This window comes from Pongo pygmaeus, chromosome 1 (assembly GCF_028885625.2).
Source record: "Pongo pygmaeus isolate AG05252 chromosome 1, NHGRI_mPonPyg2-v2.0_pri, whole genome shotgun sequence".
Lineage (NCBI taxonomy): Eukaryota > Metazoa > Chordata > Mammalia > Primates > Hominidae > Pongo > Pongo pygmaeus.
The window spans coordinates 70,315,735-70,343,606 of record NC_072373.2 but is presented as its reverse complement, the minus strand read 5'-3'; the positions used below and the strand labels follow the sequence as shown (position 1 = coordinate 70,343,606).

The 27,872-nt window shown below is 42.6% G+C and overlaps 2 protein-coding genes across 7 annotated transcripts in view; one reads left to right on the top strand and one right to left on the bottom strand.

Annotated features, from left to right (window-relative positions):
• Positions 1-4,465, top strand: part of AXDND1 (axonemal dynein light chain domain containing 1) — a 198,229-nt gene extending 193,764 nt beyond the window's left edge. For all 5 annotated transcript variants that reach the window (XM_054456929.2, XM_054457015.2, XM_054457100.1 and 2 more), the window contains one exon: positions 4,242-4,465. Coding sequence is in view for 2 of the 5 variants with exons in the window: in XM_054457015.2 (XP_054312990.1) it covers positions 4,242-4,249 (8 nt within the window). In the remaining 3 variants the exon portion in view is untranslated. The remainder of the gene's footprint in view (positions 1-4,241) is intronic.
• Positions 253-27,568, bottom strand: NPHS2 (NPHS2 stomatin family member, podocin). Of its 2 annotated transcripts, XM_054457224.1 has the most exons (8): positions 27,211-27,568; positions 14,415-14,518; positions 11,006-11,078; positions 9,406-9,488; positions 6,757-6,960; positions 4,206-4,261; positions 2,323-2,401; positions 253-1,178 (listed from the first exon to the last, which is right to left on the bottom strand). In XM_054457224.1, exons 1-8 carry the CDS (start codon positions 27,482-27,484, stop codon positions 900-902), a joined length of 1,152 nt encoding a protein of 383 aa, XP_054313199.1. In that variant the 5' UTR covers positions 27,485-27,568; the 3' UTR covers positions 253-899. The 2 variants fall into 2 exon arrangements, with proteins under 2 accessions (XP_054313199.1, XP_054313293.1); XM_054457318.1 differs by lacking the exon at positions 6,757-6,960.
• Between the last annotated feature and the right edge of the window lie 304 nt (positions 27,569-27,872).

Genomic DNA, 27,872 nt, shown 5'->3' with positions numbered 1-27,872 from the left:
TAAGACTTAGAGAAATGTATCTATATTAAGAAATATCTGTATAAGAAAACAATATGTCAGGGCATGTATAGGTTACCTAATATTATTACTGTTTGAAGAAATAAACAAGCTGGTAAGTTCTATACTGAAAATAGATTACTCTCGGGCCCCCTATTTATAGTGATTCTCCCTCAGATTTTAAGCCACATGTGTCAGATGTTTTTGTCCTTTTATTTATTTCTTTATTTAAAAAAGGAATCTCCACAAAAAGAATTCCTTTTAAATGCTTTAATTAGGGATAAATTGTATATCCGACTCCAAGTACATCTGTCTTTTTTGCATTCACTCTGAAACATTTAAGTGTCACTTTAGGTAACTATCAGGGTTAGGTGTGAAGAATTCAGGGTGGAGCAAAAAGATTAAGTGTGGTTGAGGAAAACTAAGACGCGCCTTTGAAGAACTGGTAGTATCATCAAAGAGAAGACCGCATCTTCAGGACAGAAGAGCAATAGAGTGTGACAAGCCCAATGATAGGTGCTTGTAGGAAGGGCTGTGGGAGCTGTGGCAACCTTGCCAAAGGGGCCAGAGGACATACAGTGAAAGGGACATCTGAACCAAGTTCCCAGAAGTCAAAATTTAATCACATCTAGACTCAAAATTCTTTCCAAAGTAGAATGTTGACCAAAGCTGTTTCCCATAATTACTCTGACTAGATGAGTCACAGAAACGTGTTGTCTGCTTTCTCTGTCATTACATCATTTCACTGTCTTCTCATGGATGGCACATTGTGACTTCGTGCATTCCATGGCCATTCCATATGGCAGCCAAAGGAAGGGCAGGGAAAGAGGACAGAGTGCCTCCCTCCGGGATGTGGCTTTCTATGGCAGGCCCCTTTACAGTCACATTACGCCCCATCCTTCCTATAACATGGGAGAGTCTTTCTTTTTAGAATTTAGTGGCTCAGCAGGTTTGGAAGGACTTGGGAAGGGGAGGCTTCCCTGAGTTCTGTTGCTGGGAGAAGACAGGCAATTCAGTAGGTCAAATGGCAAAGGTAAAACCACAGTGGAAGGCTTCTCTGTGGACAGAGACTGAAGGGTGTGGAGGTATCGAAGCTGAACAGCAGCAGGGGTGCCTGACAGAATCTCAGCTGCCATCCTCAGGGACTCAGAAGCAGCCTTTTCCCCTTCTGCAGCGATCATCTAGAAAACATGTGACAAAAAGCAACGTGATTGTTCTTCATTCCCTGAAGGCTTCACCACTATGCAGTATGACTCAGCAGACAAGCACTGAGCATCTACTATGTGGCAAGCATGGTTAAGCATAGAACAGGTTTAGTCTTCTTTCTGAAGGGTCTTGAGCTGGGGAGACAGATTAAACTATTAATCACAATTTAAGGTGGAATTTGTTGGGAGCCATCACAAGTATAAATGAACTATTAGGGGAGTTATTAGCATCTGGTGGGCCTTGAAAGATTAGGATTTTGCCAACATAGAGAAAAGATTAGCCAGCATTCCATGCAAAGGCATGATGTTATGAAAGGGTGACCCCCAACTCAGGCAAAGTGAATGGGTAAACATTTCTGAAGAGAAAGTGCTGAGCTCACTACCTAAAGGCTACCTGAAAGTGGGTGAAGAGGACTTCACTCAGAGCTCTAGAAGCAACTGCCCTGGGGACTATCCTCCTCCCCTTCCTCATCCCCACCTCCCCTCAGTGGTCCACAGGCAATGATCCTCTTACTGGTTCAGGTTTTTATCTTCACTTGCTCTCTGTTCTTTCAGAGAAATCTGCCTCCCTTCATTCTTCATTTTCCTCTCCCAAGGCCCCCTCACCCACACCTCAGTCACCAGAAGCTGCTAGCTGCCACATCTTTGCTTCTCGCTGTCATGCCTGAGTGGAGCCAAGTAGCACAGCGTTCTCTTGGCTCTAGCATTGAGGGAACTGGGCCCTGATCATGGTTGTCCCTCCAAAACTTGTGCCAAGCTTGGGATACAGTTCTAGGGGATACCTAGAAGCTAGGGTGACTACCATTACCCAGGAAAAGATACCAGCACTAGAGAAGAGGGATTGATGTGTGTGGAGGAGATGCCTTTAAGGAGAGGGAAGGTGAGACTCAAGCAGTGAGTGGTCACTATTATCAGTAGCTTCAGAGAGGGAGAGGAGTTGCATTAGTCAGTCAGGGGACTATTAACACGCTTTAAGAGAGCAATTTTAATAGAGTTGTAAGGGCCCAAGACAGCTTCTGCCCAGTGCCTAATGAATGGACAGTAAGGAAGCCAAGGGGAAATGTTCTCCACGAGCAGGCCTTCCTAAAGAGCAGTCTGGGTGGGAGGATAGAGTGCTCACCCGCACTTTGGCTTGTCTTTGCGCTTCAGCCTCCACAGCCAGTGAGTGCTGAAGCCCAGCTGGCAACCTCACATCTTTACTGAAAAAGAATGCAGGCATGTAGGTGTGCAGCCATGATTTAAGGGCCAAAGCTTTCACACAGACTTGCGAGCCTCTCTACTGCTGTCTCATGATGAGTAGCAAATTCTGAGTGACCAGAGTGTGCCATCCCTAGACTTCTGAGGTCAAAAGTAGGCAGATCTCCAAGGTCGATGCCTCAAATGCAGTTTTGTATTATTGCTGATGCTACAGTAGAGCTGTAGTTTCTCATTGTCAGCACAGCAGGTTTTGTATTGATGAGCTGTGCTCAGTTTTTCCACTTAGGATATAATCTAAAACCCAACTAATAAATTTGAACAATGGCTTGAAGAGCCCCACTGCTGATAATAAAGATAAGGGGAATTCATCCAAGTTTATAAAAGAGAAGAATTGATTTTGAAAAGGGTACAACTGACCAAATAAGAACAATGCTTAATGTATTGCATAAAAGGTACAAAATTGTCTTTTGACCCTGATTATAACTATAAAAATGCATATATGGAAAACAGTTTAGCTGCCCCTCAAAAAGTTAAATATGGAGTTACCATATGACCTAGTAATTCTACTTCTAGATACAGACCCAAGAGAATTGAAAACATGTTCACTCAAAAACTTGCAAATTAATGCTTGCTGTAGCATTATTCATACTAGCCAAAGAGCAGAAACAACTCAAATGTCCATCAGCTGATGAACCAATAAAATGTGGTATAGCCTCACAACAAAATATTTTTTGATCATAAAAAGTAATGAAGTACTGATTCATGCTCAAGCATGGTTGAACCTTGAAAACATTATGCTAAGTGAAAAGAAGCCAGATACAAAAAGCCATATATTGTATGATTCCATTTATGTGAAATGTCCAGAAGAGGCAAATCCATTGAGACAGAAACTAAATTAGTGGTTGCCAGGGATTAAGGAGTACATGGGGGATTCCCACTTAATGAGTACAGGCTTCCTTGTGGGATGATGAAAATGTTCTGAAATTAGATAGTAGTGATGGCTGTACCCCTTAGTAAATATATTATACTAAAACCACAGTTTAAAATAACAAAAATGCAACATTTCTTTTTTTCTTTCTTTTTTTTTTCCTTTGAGACAGAGTCTCACTCTGTCACCCAGGCTGGAGTGCAATGCGCAATCTTGACTCACTGCAGCCTCCGCCTCCCGGGTTCAAGTGATTCTCCTGCCTCAGCCTCCTGAGTAGCTGGGATTTTAGGCATTTGCCAACACCCCCGGCTAATTTTTTTTTTTTTTTTTTTTTGAGATTGAGTCTCACTCTGTGGTCGTGGCTGGAGCACAGTGGCATGATCTTGGCTCACTGAAACATCTGCCTCTCAGGTTCAAGTGATTCTCCTGCCTCAGCCTCCCTAGTAGCTGGGATTACAGGCATGAGCTACCATGCCCAGCTAATTTTTGCATTTTTAGTAGAGACAGAGTTACACCATGTTGGCCAGGCTGGTCTCAAACTCCTCACCTCAAGCGATCCACCCACCCTGGCATCCCAAAGTACTGGTATTACAGGTATGAGCCACTGCGCCTGGCCTAAAATGGGAAATTTCATGTAAATTTTATCCAAAACAATTTTTAGATTCATAGAGATAAAAATAATCAGAGTAATTTGTCCAAATGTTACAGTGATTGTGTTATGGCTATAAGATATTAGGTGATTTGTTTCTCTTTTTTATAAATTTATGCTGATATGGCTATAGTACTCAATGAAAATAATTTTTCAAATAAAAAATTTAAAATGAAACCAGAATATTTTCCTTTATCATACGGTTCTTCCTAGTTAATTTCCTACCCACATTTCTATTCTCTCCACTTTGATTCCCCAAATACAGGTCACTGAATCCAAGGCAACCTGTGGAGAGAAGAATTCAGATGTCAGTGGGAGCCTCCAGGTGGAGGGAGAGCATGCCTAAACCCTGGTGGCCATTGTTCTGTACTAAGGAAGAACATTCCCTTTGAAAGGACATTATTTGCCTGTTGTATTTAACTTCACAGTGCCTTGCAAAGAGTTGTTTAACTTGAATAGTGCCAACCAATAAATATCTGTGCAATTGAAGATGGTGTGGTATGCTGAATAATGGTCCCCAAAGATATCCCATGTCCTAATCCCTGGAATCTGTGAATGTTACCCCCAAGAGGGATTTTGCTGGTGTGATTAAGTTAAAGGCTCTTGAGATAGGGATATTATCCTGGATTATCCAGGTGGCCCTAAATGTAATTATAGGTGTCCTTATAAGAGGGAGGCAAATGGTGATTTGACTACAGAAGAAGAGAAGGTGATGTGATGATAGAAGCAGGAATTGGAATGATGCACTCTAAAGATGGAGGAAGGTGCCACGAGCTGAGAAATGCAGGCAGCCACCAGATGCTGGAAAAGGCAAGGAAACGGATTCTCCTCTCAGAACCTCCAGAAGAAATTGGTCCAGCTGACACCTGGACTGTAGCCCATTGAAACTGATTTTGGACTCTATGGTCTTCAAAACGAAGAAAATAATTTTTGTTTGGTTTTAAGCCACCAAGTTTGTGGTAGTTTGTTACAGAAGTAATAGGAACTAATACAGATATATTTTAAAAATCTGTTTTAAAATGCACTGAGTTGAGAACCAGTCTCTAGTCTCTCTTCCAGATGTCTTTCATTTATAGGATGTTTTCACTTCTACAACTGATGCTGGTGGCTCCAGTTTCCTCCTGCTTCCCAGTCCCGTCCACCCCCTTGATTGAAGTTGGAAACAGGAGAGGGAAGAAAATCGACTGTGGATTCTGGAAAGGAGGGGCAGGGCATGGAGCTCTCCATGTTGACCCAAACTCTTCTTTTTACACTGATTTTCTCATTATTTTTTAGTGGTTAGACAAATAGTAAGCATAGTGCATTGAGAACCCTGAGAAGACTAATTTGGGGGTGTGGGTGAGAGTAAGGAATGTTGATAAAGACATCACAGAATAGGTGGCATCTTAAAGGACAAATAAAATCTTGCCTGTGGAGAAAAGGGAAGTATTCCATGCAGAAGATACAGCCCAAGAGGAGGCAATGGGAGCATAAAAGTGCTGAATGCTGGGCAAAAGCTAAAGTAGGTTGGAGTATTAGATTCAGTGGGAGAAGGGTGGCAAGAGGTGAGACTACAACAGTTGGGTCGTTTATTCATTTATCCAAAAAACATTATCTACCTGCTGTGTGACAAGCCCGTGCTGAGGACCAAGAGATGGATAAAACATAGCCCCTGCTGCTATGGAGGCTGTAGTCTGGGAAAACTAATGTCTTAGATAGATGGTCCCCAACTTGCAATGGTTTGACAATTTTTGACTTTTATCATGGGTTTATTAGGATACATGCATTTTTAACTTATGATATTTTTTGCTTTATGATGGTTTATAAGTGAAAGAACATTTGTATATATATTATAATCAGTGTAACAAGGGCAAGCTTGAATGTCAAGTGTCTGGACTTTATCCTTTAAAGGAGAAGGATGAATAAGGAAGGGAGGGTGAAGGGGGACATCCCATAAAGCATAATTACTACCAGTGCCTTTGATTCTTGGGGTCCCTCTATTTGAGGTCCTCCTTCTAACTACCATGATTCACAACCTCCTAACCCAGTTCTGGGCCTGGGTGTCCCCACTGCTTCAGTGACAGGCTCCATTGCTGGTGGTAATTGCCACTCCATTGTCCAGCTGCCTGGAATCCTGCTGTCTTCTCACTTCTCCTCTGAATACCTTTTGCCTGCCTGCCTTGGTAAGAATCAAAGCCACCGACCCTGGCCGTGAATGAGCTTGCTGAGCTTGCTGCCTGTGGACTAGAGGGAGCTGCTTGTGAAGCAGTTCTTGCTCTTTCCCCTCTAATTCCAAATTGATAAATCTAGACAATGGATTGGGTAATTCATCATGTAAAGGTGTATGACATCTTAGTTTTTGTTATCTGAAAGTCTTATTTGAACTTATTATTTAACTTGGCACTCATTATGCTTGTTTCCCCAGGTAGACAGTAAGCTCCTGGGAACCATGCTTTATCATCTTTGTGTACCAACTCCTCCTGTCCATCCCCACCAACCCCACCGTTCCTGCCAGCAGTCATTCTCAATACTTAATACTAGGTGAGTACTTGGAGATGAATTTAAAGTCACTGGAGTAGGTTTGAGAGCAAAAACTGTGGCAATGACTGATTAACAAGCACCATACTGATAACTATAATTGACTCAGAGTCAATTTGGCAACCTCCTAACTAGCTATGAGCTCCCAAAGGGATGGTCCCTAAGGGATGGAACTGGTCATAGAAGACTTAATAAATGGCCAATGAACAAATGAATAAAAGATAAATATTTCAGCATATTGGCCGTTACGTTTATCTAAGTACCTTTGCATCTTGGGCGATGCTCTTCCTCTCTAGAAGAATTTCAGTGAGGGATCGATGTGCTAGGAGACGCTTCATGGTGGTTTGCACAAGGAATTGCACAGCTTTAGATACATGAGCAAGACTGCTTAGGAGAAGAGAGGCATTTTCCATTCGGTAGTAGCAAATGGCATCTATCTCCATTATAAACATGTCTTTGGTCACGATCTAGGCAGAAAAAAGTTTGGATGACAGGCTTGATACTTGGGATCCTTTCCTGTGTGGGGTTAGAGGAACTAAATGTGTTCAAAGGGAATTTTCTCTGCAAGAGAAAAAGAGAGTTGGCCTACCCTTTATTTAAAATAGACATGTTTTTGAAAATTATGAAATTTTTATTAAATACACGAAAGAACACACAACTTAATCCTGTGGTAAATCCTTTTGTAAAAAAAATCAGAAATAATTTTCTCATAAGAAGACATTCAGTTGATTCCAAACCAGGTCTTTCTAAACTGATACCAAAATAAAACATCTGCTAAAAGAGAAGCATGTTCTGGGAAACAAGCGCTCTAATGTATTGCTTGCTAGAGTGTACGTTAGGGGATGCTTTGATGATATACATCACAAGCCCTAGAAAGATGTCTTAACATTTCCCTTTTTATATTGATCATAAGGACATATTTTAAGGGTTTAGCTATAAGGATGTTACTCACAGTATTGCTAATTGGACTACAAATTGGAAAGAATTTAACATCAACAATAGGGAATTGGTTGAGTAAATTGTGATACAGCCACTAAATGAAATGCTGTATGTCCATTTAAAATAAGGGATAGAAGCATTTAGCTAATATATGAAAAGATGACCACAATATATTGTTGGGTTAAGAAAGACACATTACAAAACAGTATATATGGTATGATATATGTGTATATATATATACCCATCTGTAAATATAACCACATACATTGAAAAATCTGAAAGGATATACTCCAAAATATCAACAGTTAACTATGGGTAACAGGATTGGGTTGAGTTTTTTTTTCCCAATTTTGTTTATTGTGTTAAAATACATATACCATAAAACTTACCATCTTAACCATTTTTAAGTATACAGTCCAGTGATACTGAATACACTCATAATATTGTGCAACTATCACCACCATCCATCTCCATAACTCTTTCATCTTGTAAAACTGAAACTCTGTACCCATGAAATAATAACTCTCCAATTTCTCCTTCTCCTCAACCTCTGCAACCACCACACTACTTTCAGTCTCTATGAATTTGACTACTCTAGGTGCCTCATATGAGTAGGATCATACAGTATTTTTTTTTTTTGTGATTGGCTTATTTCAGTTAGCATAATGTCCTCAAGGTTCATCTATCTTGTAGCATGTCAGAATTTCCTTTCTTTTTAAGGCTGAATAATGTTCCATTGTGGGTTATATATCACATTTTATTTATCTCTTCAGTCATCAGTAGACACTTGGGTTGCTTCTTCCTTTTGGTTATTGTGAATAATGCTGTTATGAACAAAGGTGTACAAATATTCTTTAAGACCCTACTTTCAATTCTTTTAGGTATATATGCAGAAGTGGAATTGCTGGGTCATACAGTAATTCTATTCTTAATTTTTTGAGGAGCCGCTCTACTGTTTTCTACAGTGGCTGCACCATTTTACATTTTCCTACCAACGGTGCACAAGGTTCCAATTTGTCTACATCCTCTTCAACACTTGTTATTTTCCAGGTTTTTAAAAAAACAGTAGCCATGTTGGTGGGTGTACAGTGATATCTTGTGATATTGATTTGTATTTTCCTAATGTAGTGATGCTGAGCATCTTTTCATATGCTTGTTGCCCATTTATACATCTTCATCTTCTTTGTATGTCATCCTTTGAGAAATGTCTGTTCAAGTCGGTATTAGGGTTCTCTAGAGAAACTATAGAATGTGTATGTGTGTGTTTGGGTTTCACCACATGTATATATGCACACACACACATACACATATAGGTATGCTGGGGTGGGGAGAGAAAAAAATACTGATTTAAAGAATTGGCTCATGTGCTTATGGAAGCTAGCATGTCTAAAATCTTCAGGCTGAAGACCCAGGGAAGAGTTTATCTTTTCTACTGAAAGAATTCCTTCCTCCTCAAAGGGAGGTCAGTCTTTTTCTTGAGCCCTTCAATTAATTGGATGAGGCCCACCCCACATTAGGGAGGGTAATCTGCCTTACTCAACGTCTACTGATTTAAATGTTAATCCCATCTAAAAAAGTACCTTCACAGTAACATCCAGATGTGTTTGGCCAAATATAGGTCAAGTGATCATGGCCTAGCCAGGCTGACACATAAGGTTAACTTATCACAAACTTCTTTGCCCATTTTTTAAATCAGGTTGTTTACTTTTTTTGTTGTTGAGATGTATGAGTTCTTTATATATCTTGGATATTAACCCTTTATGAGATATATGATTTGCAAATATTTTCTCCCATTCCCTAGATTGCCTTTGCACTCTGTTAATTGTGTCCTTTGATGCACAAAAGTTTTAAGTTCTGATGTAGTCCATATCATTATTTTTCTTTCCTATTTTTGAGTATAAATAATCATTTTGTCGATGGTAGGTAGACCATGGAAAATGTATAGAGAAAGCAAAAGCCATTATTTGGCTTACCTCATGAAAAGGTATCTCCAGAGTTTGGAGACGAAGGTCAACCTTGTGGTAGGTATCCAGGCAGGGCAAAAAAAAGAAAAGACCTAAAAGAGAGGGAGGAGGAAGTGACAGATAAATAGCTAGCATGAAGGCTGTTTGGGTTTCACCTTTCTGGGGTCAGGTTGCACACTACATTACTTTTCTTAGCCTCTAATTACAGACCATTGGCCCATCCCACCTCCACCTGAGGGTAAAAGGAGAGCACTACTATATATTATAATATATAATCCAGGACAATAGGTATAAACAGGGATTATTCCCAGCAAACTGGGCTGTGTGATCCTTTTAGTCATGGTGCTGGCTTCCCCAGATCTCAATTGCATGTCTGTCCTTTCACTAGAATTGAACTCCCTAAGTAGTGTCCTATTGTTAGCCTTAGTGTCTGACTTAGTGCCTTTTAGGTGCTCTCTAAAATTGTTTTTGAATCCATGAGTGTACCCAGGTGTCAAACTTTAGAGCCAGCAACCTCCATGTCATATTCCTTAGAATGTGAGCCCCAGAAGTAATCAGAATTCAGCAGTTATCATGATACCAGCTTTCTGATTGGCTAGTTAGTCCTCACCCACCCAATATAATATATAGGATCAATGTGCAATAAACATTTGTAGATTGATTTATTGAGATTTTGTGAGAGCCCATTGGATTCTGTGGGCTCCTGCAAGAGCCAAAGCGTTGTTGAAACAAGCAGCACCTCACAGAGTCCAGGATACTAGTCAGCTACTAGTTCTCCTCAGTGCCAATTGAGAAGGTTCCTGAAAACCAGGGCCAGAACAAGATGTTCTTTGTCCTGGAACTACAGGGTCTGGTTCTACTTTTGTGTGGACTCATATATTCATTCTGAATCTTCAAACTCTGATATTTGTCCCTAGTCTGGTCTCTGTGGGCGTGCCCTGGAACTCAAGACCCTCTCCAATATATACACATGGGACTTTGCTCCTCATACCTTCCTGGCTGACTTAGATCTCCAAACCCCCACTACTAAACCTTTCAGACTGACCATACTTCTATCTGTCTCCCATAATGAGCTTGGACCTCTGGACATCAACTCCACTAGATCTTAAGGTCCTGAGATCAGAGACCGTGTCTTATGGTTAGCACAGAGTCTGAGCCAGAAGAAATGCTTAATCTATGTTTTTTAAATCCCTATAACTGAAGACCAATTTGTTATTTGAATGCGGAACTTTGCCTGTTTCCCAAGATTGGATCTGAGCACCTGGATTGGGAACTAGCTCAGCTTTTCTCTGAGAATTCACAGGACTCTGACCATATACACATTGTACTCAAATCAGTCCCCAGCCATTGGTCCTAAGCTAACTTGCTATTCCAGCAAGCCTTGCCCTGGCATGTGGGCTCTCTGTACCAATTCTCTCTCGGCTACCTATGACCTAGTAGTAATAGTCTCTGAAGAATTTTTGAATAACCTATAAGTAACAGATTGGAAAATTCAGACATCATGAATCAAGTTACTTCATTTAATCTGAGGTCCATATTACAAATCTGCATGGGTTGAAGAAATTGGCGAGTCAGGAGAGAGGTGTTTAGAAAAAAGAGTGTTTTTTACCAGGGCCTTTGGCTCTTCCAGGAAGCAGATGTCCCAGTCGGAATATAATTACTCTTTCATACTCTTGTACCACCTAAAGAGAAATTTAATCCTTTCAAATCACTCCCAGAAAGAAAAAGTCTTCAAAAGGCCTTGGCATAAGAATCATCCTAGATATCAGAAATTTTTTGTTTTGAGAACCAAGAAAAAATTTCTATTAATACTTAAGTTTCCAAAATCTACATTTAGTAAGTGTAAAATTTCAGAAATGAAAAAGTATATTAACCATGTTAATTTTTGAACCCATAGACAGAATTTTGATTAAAGACTTATGATTATCTAAAATCCATGGCCAACTTTCCCTAAATTAATCTTATCAAGGCATATTAAATCTTGTATTTTACTGTGACTTCTGCATTACTAGCTTTTATATGTATTGCTCATTAGCTATTTAACAGAAAGAGGGAGTATATTTTAATACCACTTGTGATATTTTGTTTCAGAGTGCAATTTCTTCTGAGGCTGCTTCAACATGATTCAATTGGATTTTTTTTTTTTTTCTAGACGAAGTTTCGCTCTTGTTACCCAGACTGGAGTGCAGTGGCATGATCTCGGCTCACTGCAACCTCCGCCTCCCGGGTTCAAGCGATTCTCCTGCCTCAGCCTCCCAAGTAGCTGGGATTACAGGTGTGAGCCACCATGCCCAGCTAATTTTTTGTATTTTTAGTAGAGACAGGGTTTCACCATATTGGTCAGGCTGGTCTCGAACTCCTGACCTCAGGTGATTCACCTTGTTTGGCCTCCCAAAGTGCTGGGATTACAGGCATGAGCCACCGTGGCCAGCCTCAATTGGATTTTAATTTGCCAATTTTCATTGGTGATAGATCTAGAAAATTTGTGTTTACCCTGAAAATGTGCAGAGATACTTTTAAATGACAAAAAGATTCTGGAGAATGTCTATTAGAAGAGAAATAGAGAAGTTACTGCACACTACTTTAAAAATAAACTTCACTTTCTGACCCAGTATCAGAATCCGAGTTCAATTGCGTGTTTATCATTGACTTAACTTGGTCTGCTTATTTATATATTAATATATGCCCCACCAGATGAGGCACTCCTTGATGATATGGAATTAATCTTTTTTTTCTCAGTGCTTAAAAAATGCCTGATATATTGTAAGTATTCAATAAATATTTATTGAATAAATGAAAGAATGATTTGTGACTATAGACAAATTTATTTTCCTTCCTTATCCTCCCTCCACTTTAAAAAGCTCCAATGAATAATAACTAGCCAAATATAAAAATGTGATAAAGAGGCCCAACAAAACACATTTTGAAATGTACTTCTTGAAGTAACAGGATCTACTAACCCACTGTAAGTCCTTTGAGGCTGGGAACCATGTTTTGTTTGTCTTCATGAGGTTTACAATTTTATGAGGCCAGAACACTGCCTTGCTTGAAACAATCAGAATGAATGACTGTATGTGGTTCTTAGAGCATGCCCAGCAATTCCCAATTGCTTGGTTTCCTAGCATTACTTGTTTCTTACCTGCTTTTATTGGAAAAAAACAAATTCTCCCCAGAGATGAAGGGGAGTCTTACTTCTTCAAGACCTTGCTCAAATATAACTGCCTGGTTCTGCTTTTGTTTCCTCTCTCTAATTGGCTTCTTAGGGCTTACCATCTTAAGTGACCAGACCTGAGAGCCTTTCCTAAAAACCATGGCTGAGTCAGTGTTGGATCTTGTGGCAATCATGCAGGTGCTCAGGTCACACTTCAAGAAGAGCCTGCTGCCAACTATACACTGTCTATAGGAGGCACACTTTATATTCAAAGATATGAACAGACTGAAAGTAAAAGATGGAAAAGATATACCATACGAACAGTAACTAAAGGAGAGCGGGAATGGCTATCCTAACATCAGAGAAAATGGACTTCAAAAGAAGCAAACATTTTACTAGCAATAAAGTGGGACATTGTATAATGATAAAAGGATCGATGCATTAGGGAAGTGTGACAATGATAAGCATAGATGCACCTAAAAACAGAGTTCCAAAATACATGAGGAAAAAGACAAAAATAATTCAAAGTAGAAATAGACAATTCAGTAGTGACAGTTGGAAACTTCAATACCCCACTTTAAACAGTGGATGGAACTAGACAGACATGGAAGACTTGAATAGCACTGTCAACAAATAGACCTAACAGACATCTACATAGAACATCTCCACCCAACAATAGCAGAATAACACATTCTTTTCCAGCATAAATGAAACATCATCTCCAGGATAGATAATATGCTAGGCCATAAAACTAACTGAAACAAATTTAAAAGGATTGAAATAACATGAAGTATATTCTCTTATTACAATGAAGTTAAATTAGAAATCAATAACGGAAGGAAATTTGAGAAATTGACAAATATGTGGAAATTAAACAACATACTCTAACCAATGAGTTAAAGAAGAAATCACAAGGAAAATGAGAAAATACTTTGAGATAAATGAAAACAAAAACACAGGATACCAAAATGTATCTTGGGGAGGAAAATGGGGAGGGAAAGGTGAAGGGGAAGAGGAAAGAGCTGCTGCTTGCTGTGAGGAGTAAAACCAACAACAGCCCCAGCAGCAGGTGTACTGTTTCAGCCAAGGACACAGTCTTCTCTGCAGCTCCAGCCAATGACTGAGATGGCAGGAGTACTAGGGGCCGTGCCATTTCTGCCCACTTTGGGACTTCTATGAAGCAAACCTTGCTCTGGAGTTCCCTTTTGGGCTGGCCAATGCTTTCTCAGAGCTGCACCACAGTCAGAGGCTCTTTCTGCCCAATCCTTTCTTCCCCTTCTCATATCACAAGTGTCAGGCCTGCATAACTGTCTGAAGGCTTCTCCTGACTACTCTTGTTTTCTTTCCTGTTAATTTTTCACAGGCAATGTCTCCCAATAAATCTCTTGCTCCTCTAATTCCATCTTGGCATGTGCTTCCAGAATGGACACAGGTCTTCATTTACTTCAGGGACAGGCATCTGTAACCACCTGTGGGCCAAACATAGTCATGACTCATGGTCTATAGAAGCTGCCTGGGAAGTTTTGTGGAAGTGTGTGGAGCGGATGTCATGATCCATTCTGGTCACAGAATGCAGATGAACGAGACATAGCCAACATAATACATGTGGTAAGTGTTAGAACAAAGTGAAAGCAGAGTGACACGGGAGCACCAGGAAGGGAATGACAGTCTGGGGGAGTCAAGGAAGGCTTCCTGTTCACATTTGAGCAAGGTCTTGGAGGAGTAAGCTATCCTGGAAGGTGAGTCTGGGGTGAGGGCATTCCACATGGAGCAATAACATGTACCAGAAAACAGAAGTGAGAATGGGCATGGTGTGGCCAGTGAGAGGCCTCAGGAAATTACCTATTGGGTCCTTATGGAATCTCACCTTTATGCAGAACCAGATGGAAAAAGGGAAGGTCATGATGATGAAGAGCAGGGAAATGAGGACAAGAAGCCACTCACAGGCCCCTAAGCCGGAGGATTTGGTACCTTAAAAAAATAAAAGCAAAAGAATAATTATATTGAAACTTCACTGTATTCACTGACTAGCATCTGTTGGTCCAATTCTTGGTATTGGAGTCGGCACAACTTGGAGACTTTGCTGGAAATATTAGAATAAGTCAAATCAGAGTAGTCAGAGTTTACAGGGCCTAGGGAGGAGCAGGCTCCTGGAAAGGTAGTGGGAACCAGGCACAGTGGCTCACGCCTGTCATCCCAGCACTCTGGGAGGCTGAGGTGAGAGGATCGCTTGAGTCCAGGAGTTCAAGATCAGCCTGGGCAACATAGTGAGATCCTGTCTGCACAAAAAAAAAATTAAAAACTAGCTGGGTATGGTGGTGCGTGCTTGTAGTTCCAGCTATGCAGGAGGCTGAGGTGGGAAAAAAGGTTGAGCCTGGGAGGTTGACGCTGCAGTGAGCTATGACTGCACCACTGTACTTCAGCCTGGGTGACAGAGCTAGATTTTGTCTCAAAAATAAAAATAAAAAGAAAGAGTGGGGGTATACTGGAACAGGCACAAAATTTGTGAAGAAGGTGTGGATTCCAGTTCTGGCTCTACTGTTTCATATCCAGATGACCTTAGGCAAGGCATATGACCTTTTCACACCTCAGTTTCTTCACTATATTTTGAGGATGCTAACATCTCATGACTATCCCATAATAACTAGTTCATGAGCTATATCACCTATCTCCGGCATAAGGATAAAATAACACATACATATAAAAAGCACTGAGCTTTACTTTACATGTGTCTGTTTTTGTTGTTTTTTGTTTTTATACTTTAAGTTCTAGGGTACATGTGCACAACGTGCAGGTTTGTTACACAGGTATACATGTGCCATGTTGGTTTGCTGCACCCATCAATTCATCATTTATATTAGGTATTTCTCCTAATGCTATCCCTCCCCCAGCTCCCCACCCCCCGACAGGCCCCAGTGTGTGATGTTCACCGCCCTGTGTCCAAGTGATCTCATTGTTCATTTCCCACCTATGAGTGAAAACATGCGGTGTTTGCTTTTCTGTCCTTGTGATAGTTTGCTGAGAATGATGGTTTCCAGCTTCATCCGTGTCCCTGCAAAGGACATGAACTCATCCTTTTTTATGGCTGCATAGTATTCCATGGTGTATATGTGCTACATTTTCTTAATCCAGTCTATTATTGATGGACATTTGGGTTAGTTCCAAGTCTTTGCTCTTCTGAATAGTGCCACAATAAACATATGTGTGCATGTGTCTTTATAGTAACATGATTTATAATCCTTTGGGTATATACCCAGTAATGGGATTGCTGGGTCAAATGGTAATTCTATTTCTAGATCTTTGAGGAATCGCCACACTGTCTTCCACAATGGTTGAACTAATTTACACTCCCACCAATAGTGTAAAAGCATTCCTATTTCTCCACATCCTCTCTAGCATCTGTTGTTTCCTGACTTTTTAATGATTGCCATTCTAACTGGCGTTAGATGGTATTTCATTGTGGTTTTGATTTGCATTTCTCTGATGACCAGTGATGATGAGTATTTTTTCATGTGTCTGTTGGCTGCATAGATGTCTTCGAGAAGTGTCTGTTCATATCCTTTGCCCACTTTTTGATGGGGTTGTTTTTTTCTTGTAAATTTGTTTGAGTTCTTTGTAGATTCTGGATATTAGCCCTTTGTCAGATGGGTAGATTGCAAAAATCTTCTCCCATTCTGTAGGTTGCCTGTTCACTCTGCTGATAGTTTCTTTTGCTGTGCAGAAGCTCTTTAGTTTAATTAGATCCCATTTGTCTATTTTGGCTTTTGTTGCCATTGCTTTTGGTATTTTAGTTATGAAGTCTTTGCCCATGCCTATGTCCTGAATAGTATTGCCTAGGTTTTCTTCTAGGGTTTTTATGGTTTTGGGTCTAACATTTAAGTCTTTTTTTTTTTTTTTTTGGCTATCTTTGTGCATGTTTTTATTGTTTTTACCCTCACACTTGAAAAATAATTTGGCTGGGTATAGAATTCTTGACTCCAAGTTATTTTCTTTCATAACTTTAAAGTGAACCTGATTCCTGTTTTTTGTAGGTTTATATGTTTCTTTTCTTTTTTTTTTAAATTGCATTTATTGATCATTCTTGGGTGTTTCTCGGAGAGGGGGATGTGGCAGGGTCATAGGATAATAGTGGAGAGAAGGTCAGCAGATAAACACGTGAACAAAGGTCTCTGGTTTTCCTAGGCAGAGGTCCCTGCGGCCTTCCGCAGTGTTTGTGTCCCTGGGTACTTGAGATTAGGGAGTGGTGATGACTCTTAACGAGCATGCTGCCTTCAAGCATCTGTTTAACAAAGCACATCTTGCACCACCTTTAATCCATTTAACCCTGAGTTGACACAGCACATGTTTCAGAGAGCATGGGGTTGGGGGTAAGGTTATAGATTAACAGCATCCCAAGGCAGAAGAATTTTTTCTTAGTACAGAACAAAATGGAGTCTCCTATGTCTACTTCTTTCTACACAGACACAGTAACAATTTGATCTCTCTTTCTTTTCCCCACATTTACCCCTTTTCGACAAAACTGCCATAGTCATCATGGCCCGTTCTCGATGGTCACTGTCTCTTCGGAGCCGTTGGGTACACCTCCCAGATGGGGTGGCGGCCAGGCAGAGGCGCTCCTCACATCCCAGACAGGGCGGCCGGGCAGAGGCGCTCCTCACTTCCCAGACGGGGCGGCTACTGGGCAGAGGCACTCCTCACTTCCCAGACGGGGCGGCTACTGGGCAGAGATGCTCCTCAGTTCCCAAACGGGGCGGCCAGGCAGAGGCGCTCCTCACTTGCCAGATGGGGTGGCAGCCAGGCAGAGGCGCTCCTCACATCCCGGACGGGCTGGCCAGGCAGAGGTGCTCCTCACCTCCCAGACGGATTGGTGGCCGGGCAGAGGCGCTCCTCACCTCCCAGAAGGGGTGGCGGCCAGGCAGAGGCGCTCCTCACATCCCAGACGGGGCGGCCGGGCAGAGGCGCTCCTCACTTCCCAGACGGGGCGGCTACTGGGCAGAGGCGCTCCTCACATCCCAGAGGATGGGTGGCGGCCAGAGGCGCTCCTCACATCCCAGACGATGGGCGGCCAGGCAGAGATGCTCCTCACCTCCCAGACGGATTGGTGGCTGGGCAGAGGCGCTCCTCACCTCCCAGATGGGGTGGTGGCTGGGCAGAGACGCTCCTCACCTCCCAGATGGGTTGGCGGCCGGGCAGAGGCGCTCCTCACCTCCCAGATGGGCTGGCCAGGCAGAGGCGCTCCTCACTTCCCAGATGGGGTGGCTGGGCAGAGGCGCTCCTCACATCCCAGAGGATGGGTGGCCAGGCAGAGACGCTCCTCACCTTCCAGATGGGGTGGCGGCTGGGCAGAGGCGCCCCTCACTTCGCAGATGGGGCGGCCGGGCAGAGGGGTTCCTCACATCCCAGATGATGGGCGGGCAGGCAGAGACACTCCTCACCTCCCAGACGGGGTGGCGGCTGGGCAGAGGCTGTAATCTTAGCACCTTGGGAGGCCAAGGCAGGCGGCTGGGAGGTGGAGGTTGTAGCGAGCCAAGATCACTCCACTGCACTCCAGCCTGCAATCACAGGCACTTGGCAGGCTGAGGCAGGATAATCACAGGAGGCCGAGGCAGGGAGGTTGCAGCGAGTGGAGATCACAGCAGTACAGTCCAGCCTCGGCAACAGAGGGGAAAGAAAGAGAGAGGAAGAAGAAGAGGAGAAGAGAAGAGAAGAAAGGAGGAAAGGAAAGAAAGACACATTTAAGTCTTTAAACCATCTTGAATTAATTTTTGTGTAAGGTGTAAGGAAGGGATCCAGTTTGAGCTTTCTACATATGGGTAGCCAGTTTTCCCAGCACCATTTATTAAATAGGGAATCCTTTCCCCATTTCTTGTTTTTGTCAGGTTTGTCAAAGATCAGATGGTTGTAGATGTGTCCTGTTATTTCTGAGGCCTCCGTTCTGTTCCATTGGTCTATACCTCTGTTTTGGTAGCAATACCATGCTGTTTTGGTTACTGTAGCCTTGTAGTATAGTTTGAAGTCAGATAGCATGATGCCTCCAGCTTTGTTCCTTTTGCTTAGGATTGTCTTGGCAATGTGGGCTCTTTTTTTGGTTCCATATGAACTTTAAAGTAGTTTTTTCAAGTTCTGTGAAGAAAGTCATTGGTAGCTTGATGGGGATGGCATTGAATCTATAAATTACTTTGGGCAGTATGGCCATTTTCACGATATTGATTCTTCCTATCTATGAGCATGGAATGTTCTCCCATTTGTTTCTGTCCTCTTTTATTTAGTTGAGCAGTGGCTTATAGTTCTCTTTGAAGAGGTCCTTCACATCCCTTGTAAGTTGGATTCCTAGGTATTTTATTCCTTTGTAGCAATTGTGAATGGGAGTTCACTCATGATTTGGCTCTCTGTTTTTCTGATAATGGTGTATAGGAATGCTTGTGATTTTTGCACATTAATTTTGTATCCTGAGACTTTGCTGAAGTTGCTGATCAGCTTAAGGAGATTTTGGGCTGAGACGATGGGGTTTTCTAAATATACAATCATGTCATCTGCAAACAGGGACAATTTGACTTCCTCTTTTCCTAATTGAATACCCTTTATTTCTTTCTCTTGCCTGATTGCCCTGGCCAGAACTTCCAACACTATGTCGAATAGGGTGGTGAGAGAGGGCATCCTTGTCTTGTGCTGGTTTTCAAAGGGAATGCTTCCAGTTTTTGCTCATTCAGTATGATATTGGTGTGGGTTTCTCATAAATAGCTCTTATTATTTTGAGATATGTTCCATCAATACCTAGTTTATTGAGAGTTTTTAGCATGAAGGGATGTTGAATTTTGTCAAAGGCCTTTTCTGCATCTACTGAGATAATCATGTGGTTTTTGTTGTTGGTTCTATTTATGTGATGGATTACATTTATTGATTTGCATATGTTGAACCAGCCTTGCATCCCAGGGATGAAGCCAACTTGATCATGTTGGATGTGCTGCTGGATTCATTTACCATTATTTTATTGATGATTTTTGCATCCATGTTCATCAGGGATATTGGTCTAAAATTCTCTTTTTTGGTTGTGTCTCTGCCAGGCTTTGGTATCAGGATTATGTTGGCCTCATAAAATGAGTTAGGGAGGATTCCCTCTTTTTCTATTGATTGGAATAGTTTCAGAAGGAATGGTACCAGCTCTTCTTTGTACCTCTGGTAGAATTCGGCTGTGAATTCATCTGGTCCTGGACTTTTTTTGGTTGGTAGGCTATTATTTATTGCCTCAATTTCAGATCCTGTTATTGGCCTATTCAGAGATTCGACTTCTTCCTAGTTTAGTCTTGGGAGGGTGTATGTGTCCAGGAATTTATCCATTTCTTCTAGATTTTCTAGTTTATTTGTGTAGAGGTGCTTATAGTACTCTCTGATGGTAGTTTGTATTTCTGTGAGATAGGTGGTGATATCCCCTTTATCATTTTTTATTGCATCTATTTGAATCTTCTCTCTTTTCTTCTTTATTAGTCTTGCTAGCGGTCTATTTTGTTAATCTTTTCAAAAAACCAGCTCCTGGATTCATTGATTTTTTGAAGGGTTTTTTCTGTCTCTATCTCTTTCAGTTCTGCTCTGATCTTAGTTATTTCTTGTCTTCTGCTAGCTTTTGAATTTGTTTGCTCTTGCTTCTCTAGTTCTTTTAATTGTGATGTTAGGGTGTCGATTTTAGATTTTTCCAGGTTTCTCTTGTGGGCATTTAGTGCTATGAATTTCCCTCTACATACTGCTTTAAATATGTCCCAGAGATTCTGGTATGTTGTGTCTTTGTTCTCATTGGTTTCAAAGAACATCTTTATTTCTGCCTTCATTTCGTTATGTACCCAGTAGTCATTCAGGAGCAAGTTGTTCAGTTTCCATGTAGTTGTGTGGTTTTGAATGAGTTCCTTAATCCTGAGTTCTAATTTGATTGCACTGTGGTCTGAGAGACAGTTTGTTGGCATTTCTGTTCTTTTACATTTGCTGAGGAGTGCTTTACTTCCAATTATGTGGTCAATTTTAGAATAAATGTGATGTGGTGCTGAGAAGAAAGTATATTCTGTTGATTTGGGGTGGAGAGTTCTGTAGATGCCTATTAGGTCTGCTTGTTGCACAGCTGAGTTCTAGTCCTGGATATTCTTGTTAACCTTCTGTCTCATTGATCTGTCTAATGCTGAGAGCAGGGTGTTAAATTTTCCCATTATTATTGTGTGGGAATCTAAGTCTCTTTGTAGGTATCTAAGAACTTGCTTTCTGAATCTGGGTGCTCCTGTATTGGGTGCATATATATTTAGGATAGTTAGCTCTTCTTGTTGAATTGATCCCTTTACCATTATGTAATGGCCTTCTTTGTCTCTTCTGATCTTTGTTGGCTTAAAGTCTGTTTTATCAGAGACTAGGATTGCAACCCCTGCTTTTTTTCACTTCCCATTTGCTTGGTAGATCTTCCTCCATTCCTTTATTTGAGCCTATGTGAATCTTTGCACATCAGATGGGTCTCCTGAATACAGCACACCGACGGGTCTTGACTCTTTATCCAATTTGCCAGTCTGTGTGTTTTAATTGGGGCATTTAGCCCACTTACATTTAAGGTTAATATTGTTATATGTGAATTTGATCCTGTCATTATGATGTTTGCTGGTTATTTTGCCCATTAATTGATGCAGTTTCTTCATAGCATCAATGGTCTTTACAATTTGGCATGTTTTTGCAGTGGCTGGTACCGGTTGTTTCTTTCCATGTTTAGTGCTTCCTTCAGGAGCTCTTGTAAGGCAGGCCTGGTGGTGATAAAATCTCTCAGCATTTGCTTGTCTGTAAAGGATTTTATTTCTCCTTCACTTACAAAGCTTAGTTTGGCTGGGTATGAAATTCTGGGTTGAAAATTCTTTTCTTTAAGAATGTTGAATATTGGCCCCCACTCTCTTCTGGCTTGTAGGATTTCTGCCAAGAGATCTGCTGTTAGTCTAATGGGCTTCCTTTTGTGGGTAACTCGACCTTTCTCTCTGGCTGCCCTTAACACTTTTTCCTTCATTTCAACCTTGGTGAATCTGACAATTATGTGTCTTGGGGTTGCTCTTCTCAAGGAGTATCTTTGTGGCGTTCTCTGTATTTCCTGAATTTGAATGTTGGCCTGCCTTGCTAGATTGGGGAAGTTCTCCTGGATAATATCCTGAAGAGTGTTTTCCAATTTGGTTCCATTCTCCCCATCACTTTCAGGTACACAAATCTACCGAGACTAGCTTGGTTGGGGAGATGCTTACCCAGTGGCGCTAAAGGAATTAAAGACACACACACAGAAATATAGAGTTTTGAAGTGGGAAATCAGGGGTCTCACAGCCTTCAGAGCTGAGATCCCGGAACAGAGATTTACCCACGTATTTATTAACAGCAAGCCAGTCATTAGCATTGTTTCTATAGACATTAAATTAACTAAAAGTATCCCTTATGGGAAACAAAGGGATGGGCCGAATGAAAGGAATAGGTTGGGCTAGTTAACTGCAGCAGGAGAATGTCCTTAAGGCACAGATTGCTCATGCTATTGTTTGTGACTTAAGAATGCCTTTAAGTGGTTTTCCGCCCTGGGTGGGCCAGGTGTTCCTTGCCCTCATTCCCATAAACCCATAACCTTCCAGCTTGGGCATTAGGGCCATTATGAACGTGTTACAGTGCTGCAGAGATTTTGTTTATAGCCAGTTTTGGGGCCAGTTTATGGCCAGATTTTGGGGGGTCTGCTCCCAACACCAATCAAACGTAGGTTTGGTCTTTTCACATAGTCCCATATTTCTTGGCGGCTTTGTTTGTTTCTTTTTACTCTTTTTTCTCTAACCTTGTCTTCTCACTTTATTTTATTAATTTGATCTTCAGTCACTGATACCCTTTCTTCCACTTGATTGAATTGGCTATTGAAGCTTGCACATACATCATGAAGTTCTTGTGCCACAGTGTTCAGCTCCATCAGGTCATTTAAGGTCTTCTCTATACTGTTTATTCTAGTTAGCCATTCGTCTAATCTTTTTTCAAGGTTTTAGGCTTCCTTGCAATGGGTTCGAACATCCTCCTTTAGCTTGGAGGAGTTTGTTATTACTGACTTTCTGAAGCCTACTTCTGTCAACTCATCAAAGTCATTCTCCGTCCAGCTTTGTTTCATTGCTGGCGAGGAGCTGCAATCTTTTGGTTTAGAAGAGGCGCTCTGATTTTTAGAATGTTCAGCTTTCTGCTCTGGTTTCTCCCCATCTTTGTGGTTTTATCTACCATTGGTCTTTGATGTTGGTGACCTACAGATGTGGTTTTGGCATAGATGACCTTTTTGTTGATGTTGATGCTATTCCTTTTTGTTTGTTAGTTTTCCATCTAACAGTCAGGTCCCTCAGCTGCAGATCTGTTGGAGTTTGATAGAGTTCCACTCCAGACCCTGTTTGCCTGGGTATCACCATCGGAGGCTGCAGAACAGCAAATATTGCTGCCTGATCCTTCCTCTGAAAGCTTCATCCCAGAGGGGCAGCTGACTATATGAGGTGTCTGTTGGCCCCTACTGGGAGGTGTCTCCCAGTTATGCTACACAGGGGTCAGGGACCCACTTGAGGCAGTCTGTCCATTCTCAGAGCTCAAACGCTGTGCTGGGAGAACCACTGCTCTCTTCAGAGCTGTCAGACAGGGATGTTTAAGTCTGCAGAAGTTGTTTGCTGCCTTTTGTTCACCTATGCCCTGCTCACAGAGGTGGAGTCTAGAGGCAGTAGGCCTTGTTGAGCTATGGTGGGCTCTGCCCAGTTCGAGCTTCCCGCCCACTTTGTTTACCTACTCAAGCCTCAGCAATGGTGGACACCCCACCCCCAGCCAGGCTACGGCCTCACAGATCAATCTCAGACTGCTGCGCTAGCAGTGAGCAAGGCTTCTTGGGCGTGGGACCCACCGAGCCAGGCACGGGAGAGGATCACCTTGTCTGCAGGTTGCTAAGACCTTGGGAAAAGCGCAGTATTTGGGTGGGAGTGTCCTGTTTTTCCAGGTAGTCTGTCATGGCATCCCTTGGCTAGGAAAGGGAAATCCCCTGACCCCTTGTGCTTCCTGGGTGAGGTGATGCCCCGCCCTGCTTCAGCTCACCCTCCATGGGCTGCACTCACTTTATGACCAGTCCTGGTGAGAGGAACCAGTTACCTCAGTTGGAAATGCAGAAATCACCTGTCTTCTGTGTCGATCATGCTGGGCGCTGTGGACTGGAGCTGTTCCTATTTGGCCATCTTCCATCCAGTTTGTTTTAAGTGATTCCAAGCACATGTCCAGAGGCTTATCTTCCATGAAATAACTTCCCCATTCATTACAAGCCTTAATGTCTGAAATTCCATCATTTTAACACCTCCATTAAGGTGTTGATCTCAACAGTCTTTGAAAATTAACTTTATGGGGTAATATTCACCTACTAATATGTATAAAAAAGTGATAAGGAACTGGGGTTCAGAACATCCAAGATGCTTGGGTGATAAATGAAACAATATCAAGGAACGTCAGTCTCAAGAACACAAGCTTCTTGGGGTCTTGTCTTATTTACACTATGCCCCCAGGGCTTAGAATAGTGCCTGGCACCATACATGTGCTCAATAAATATTAGTTTAGTGTGAGAGGAAAGGAGGAATGAAAATGATTTAAATGTAAGAGTTATGAAAATTTCAAGAATTTTAACCTCCAGGTACTAGAAAACTGACTAAAGGAATATTATTTGCCAGTTTAAAAAGATCATAGAGGACTAGAAGGTGACTAAAAATTAGGAAATGGTAAAGTCTACTTTCCTTCCTTCTTTTCTTTTTCCTTCCTTCCTTCCCTACTGTCTTTCTTTCTTTCTTTCTCTTTCGCTCTCTTTCTTTCTTTTTCTTTTCTTTCTTTCTTTCTTCTTTCTTTCTTTTCTTTCTTTCTCTTTCCTTCTTTTTTTCTCTCTTTTGAGACTGGGTCTTGCTCTCTCCAGGCTGGAGTGCAGTGATGCAATCATAGCTTTCTGCATCCTCGGCCTCCTGGATCCTGGGCTCAAGCAGTCCCCCCACCTTAGCCTCTCAAGTAGCTGGGACTACAGGTGCATGCCACCTTACCTGGCTAATTTATTTTTTTGCAGAGATGGGGGTCTCGCTATTTTGCCCAGGCTGGTCTCAAACTCCTAGCCTCAAGTGATCCTCTCATCTCAGCCTCCCTAAGTGCTAGGATTATAGGTATGAGCTATGGCACCTGGCCTAAAATCTTATTTTTAAGAGATGGGAACAAAGGGGATAACTAATTAGTAGGCCTGAAAATTTGATTTTCATGCCCCAGAAAGATCACCACCAAATTGATGTGCAGATCACTTGAAGAAGAGGACAGAGATGCAAGCTGCACCAGCACAAAAACAAAATCAGCACTGAATACCATAGTATGGCAGTTTCTAAAGGCCATCCTACAAAATACTAATCCCACAGGGTGCTCCACCAAAGAAGAATTTCCTGGGCAAATGAGTTTAGAGAATACTAGGCACTATATCCCATTCCTGGAGTTCCCAGTGCTCTTCAGGACATTGAAGCTATGAGAATCTCGCAAAGCATTCTTAGCTTTGTTTACACACATTTGACCAGGTAATATTTTCTCTAAGGAACACTCATTGATATTCTATGGAACTTATTTCTTATGGAACCTACTCTGGGAAATGCTGCTCTACCAACATATTAATTTTTATAATATTCTTCTTCAAGGGCAATGACTAACAGTATCATTGCCAGTTTTAATTACCTTATAAATATGTTTCAGTTGCCAGTGGTAGCCATGGCAAGTAAAAATAAATAAATGCGTATACAAAATTACATTTTATAAATGAAGAAAGGCCTCAAAAATTCCTTCATACAGTAGTGAGAGATATGAATAGAAAACTAATTTATATCCTCAAACCTAACGTGAAGATTTACCCCCAAAATATTATTCTGTTAGAATAAGTTGCTTGAATATCCAACTTGTTTGGTTTAAGTGAACAGTGAAACATTAATTATTCAAGCAGGAAAAACTTTAAACATTGTCTGAGAGTCCCCAACATTTTGGTGAAGTGAAGCGCCTTTTCATTTCTCCCGTCTTAAGTAGTCTGCCTTTGGGAGTGTGGTGCTAAGTGAAAAAGAGGAGGGGACGTTACTCTCTGTTCCCCGTGAGCTTCAGAAACCTCCCACACAAGGGCTCAGCAAAGGTCACTTCATCCTTAGAGGGACTGCTCGCCCATTGCTTGAGGTGTCCTGCTTTCGTTACTCTGTAGTTGGAGGGACTGAGGCCCAAAAAGGTGCCCAAGGCCACAGCCAATAGGACCATGACCAGAAATGAGGGGCAGCACCAAGCAAGGGTGAGCATTTCAATCAGACTGTCTTACTCTAGGATTTTGGCTTCTCTACTTCCCAGCTACAGGACTTGGGCATGTTACTTAATTTCTCAGAGCATGTTTCCTCATCTGTGATAAGAGGATGGTGAGGGATTAAATAACTCAGTAAAACACCCAGTGTGTGCCTGGCATATAGTAGGGGTTTCATAAATGGTGGCTCCCTTACTTGTCTACCCTACCAGTGTGATCTGCTGCCTAACAGTTACAAGCCCTCTAACCTCAGCATTGAGCCCAGCAACCATTTACTGAACAGAGGTTTCTGACTGATGAAAGGGTATCATCAACTGGGCAAAACAGTATTAACATGACCCATTTAAATTATACCCCAACTGCAGAAATCTTCCTTAAATGGTAGCTTTCAGTGATCCAGCATGTACTGCATTGCTGGTAACTAGGAAATGTTAAAACTTCATAGCCAGCAGGAAGCAATATAACATGCTATTCCTTATTTAATTTCTTTTAACATCTGTCATCTCACTAAAGTGGTAATCATTTTTTTCTTCCACTCATTATAAAAAAGACTGGAGGTAGATAAAATTTTCCCAAGAGTTGTTTCTCCTGCAGAAGCAAAACAGACACCTTTCTTTGCATTCCCTCCTTTGATCTAATTTTCCTCTCTCTTAGCCTGCAGCTGGAATTGAGTAAGTTTTTGTTCCAGACTTTGTGCAAAGTGCTTTGGATGCCTTTTCTCATTGTATCCTCACCACTACCCTCTGAGGCAGGTACTGTTATATGAGAGACGGTTAAGGTCCTTCCTATGATCACATGGCTAGCAAGTGGTTGAGCTGTGATTTAAACTCAGGTGTGGCTCTTCCTCACTTGGCTCTGCTGCGACTGCTTTTCAGAAAGAATGATCATCTTCCCAGAAGTTGAAAATGTTTTTAGGTAAGACTGAGGGGTGGGCACGCGGGAAGAAGAGTAAGCCTACAGCCTACAGCCACCAGCTCGTGCATGTCTTTACTTAAATTAGGTGCCCGTATGCCCCTCCATGGCCACAAAAACCAAGTCCATGGCTCCTTTGCCAAGTTGCTTCATCCCTAACCTGTACCACACTCGCTCCCCACTCCCATCCAAGGCTGGCCCCGAGACCAGTATACAGTGATATTTGTATTTCTTCTGATGTTCTTTGGTCACCATAGCAGGTTGCTGGGTTCCTAACTTACGACTTTCCGTTCCTGGGAACCTGAGCATCCAGCAATCTGCTCTGGCTTCAGTGGGTCTCGTGGGATGACCCTTTCCACCTTATCTGACACCCCTTAGTTACCACCTGGAAAGGTGGGAGATAATGGTGCTGAATCCGTACCTTCCTCGGGCCGCTCGCTCTCCAACAGCGCCACCACCTCGGTGCCCTCCTCGCCGGAGCCCCGGACCTCATCCACGTCCACCACCGTGGCGGCGGGCGCTCGGGACTCCCTCGGGGTCCCCGCCCGTCCGGAGCCCGACGGCTCGGGCCCAGCCTCCTGGCGCCCGCGGCCCCCGCCGCTCCTCTCGGCCTTCGCCCTCTTGTTCTCCTTGTGCGGAGTTCTGCCGCCTCGCCCGCGGGACTCCCTGGAGGAGCTCCGCGCCCTCCTCTCCATCCTCAGAGCTGCCGGGCGGCTGGAGCAGCAGCGCGGGAGCGCTAGGGGCACGGGAGCACAGTCCCTGCGGAGTCGCTGCGGGTCTGCCTGGCGTGCCCGGGGGACCCTAAAGACCGTCGGGTGGGGGCTGAGGGCGAGGGGCGGGACCCCGGGGCCGTGGGCGGGGCCGTGGCGGGGCGCACCCGGAACCCCGACGGCTGTGTCTCGGTGGAGCTCTGGACTGCGCCCGCGACTCCCACGGCCGGGACGGCGCTGAAGCAGAGAGAGGCCTGGGTGGGTGAGCCGGTCCCGGGCAGGGTGCGGGCGTTGAAAAGTGCGTGTCTGCAGGTGCCAGCCCGGGCTGTGAAGACTCATCTCCTGGAGGGTTCCTAATGTCATGCTAGAGGGC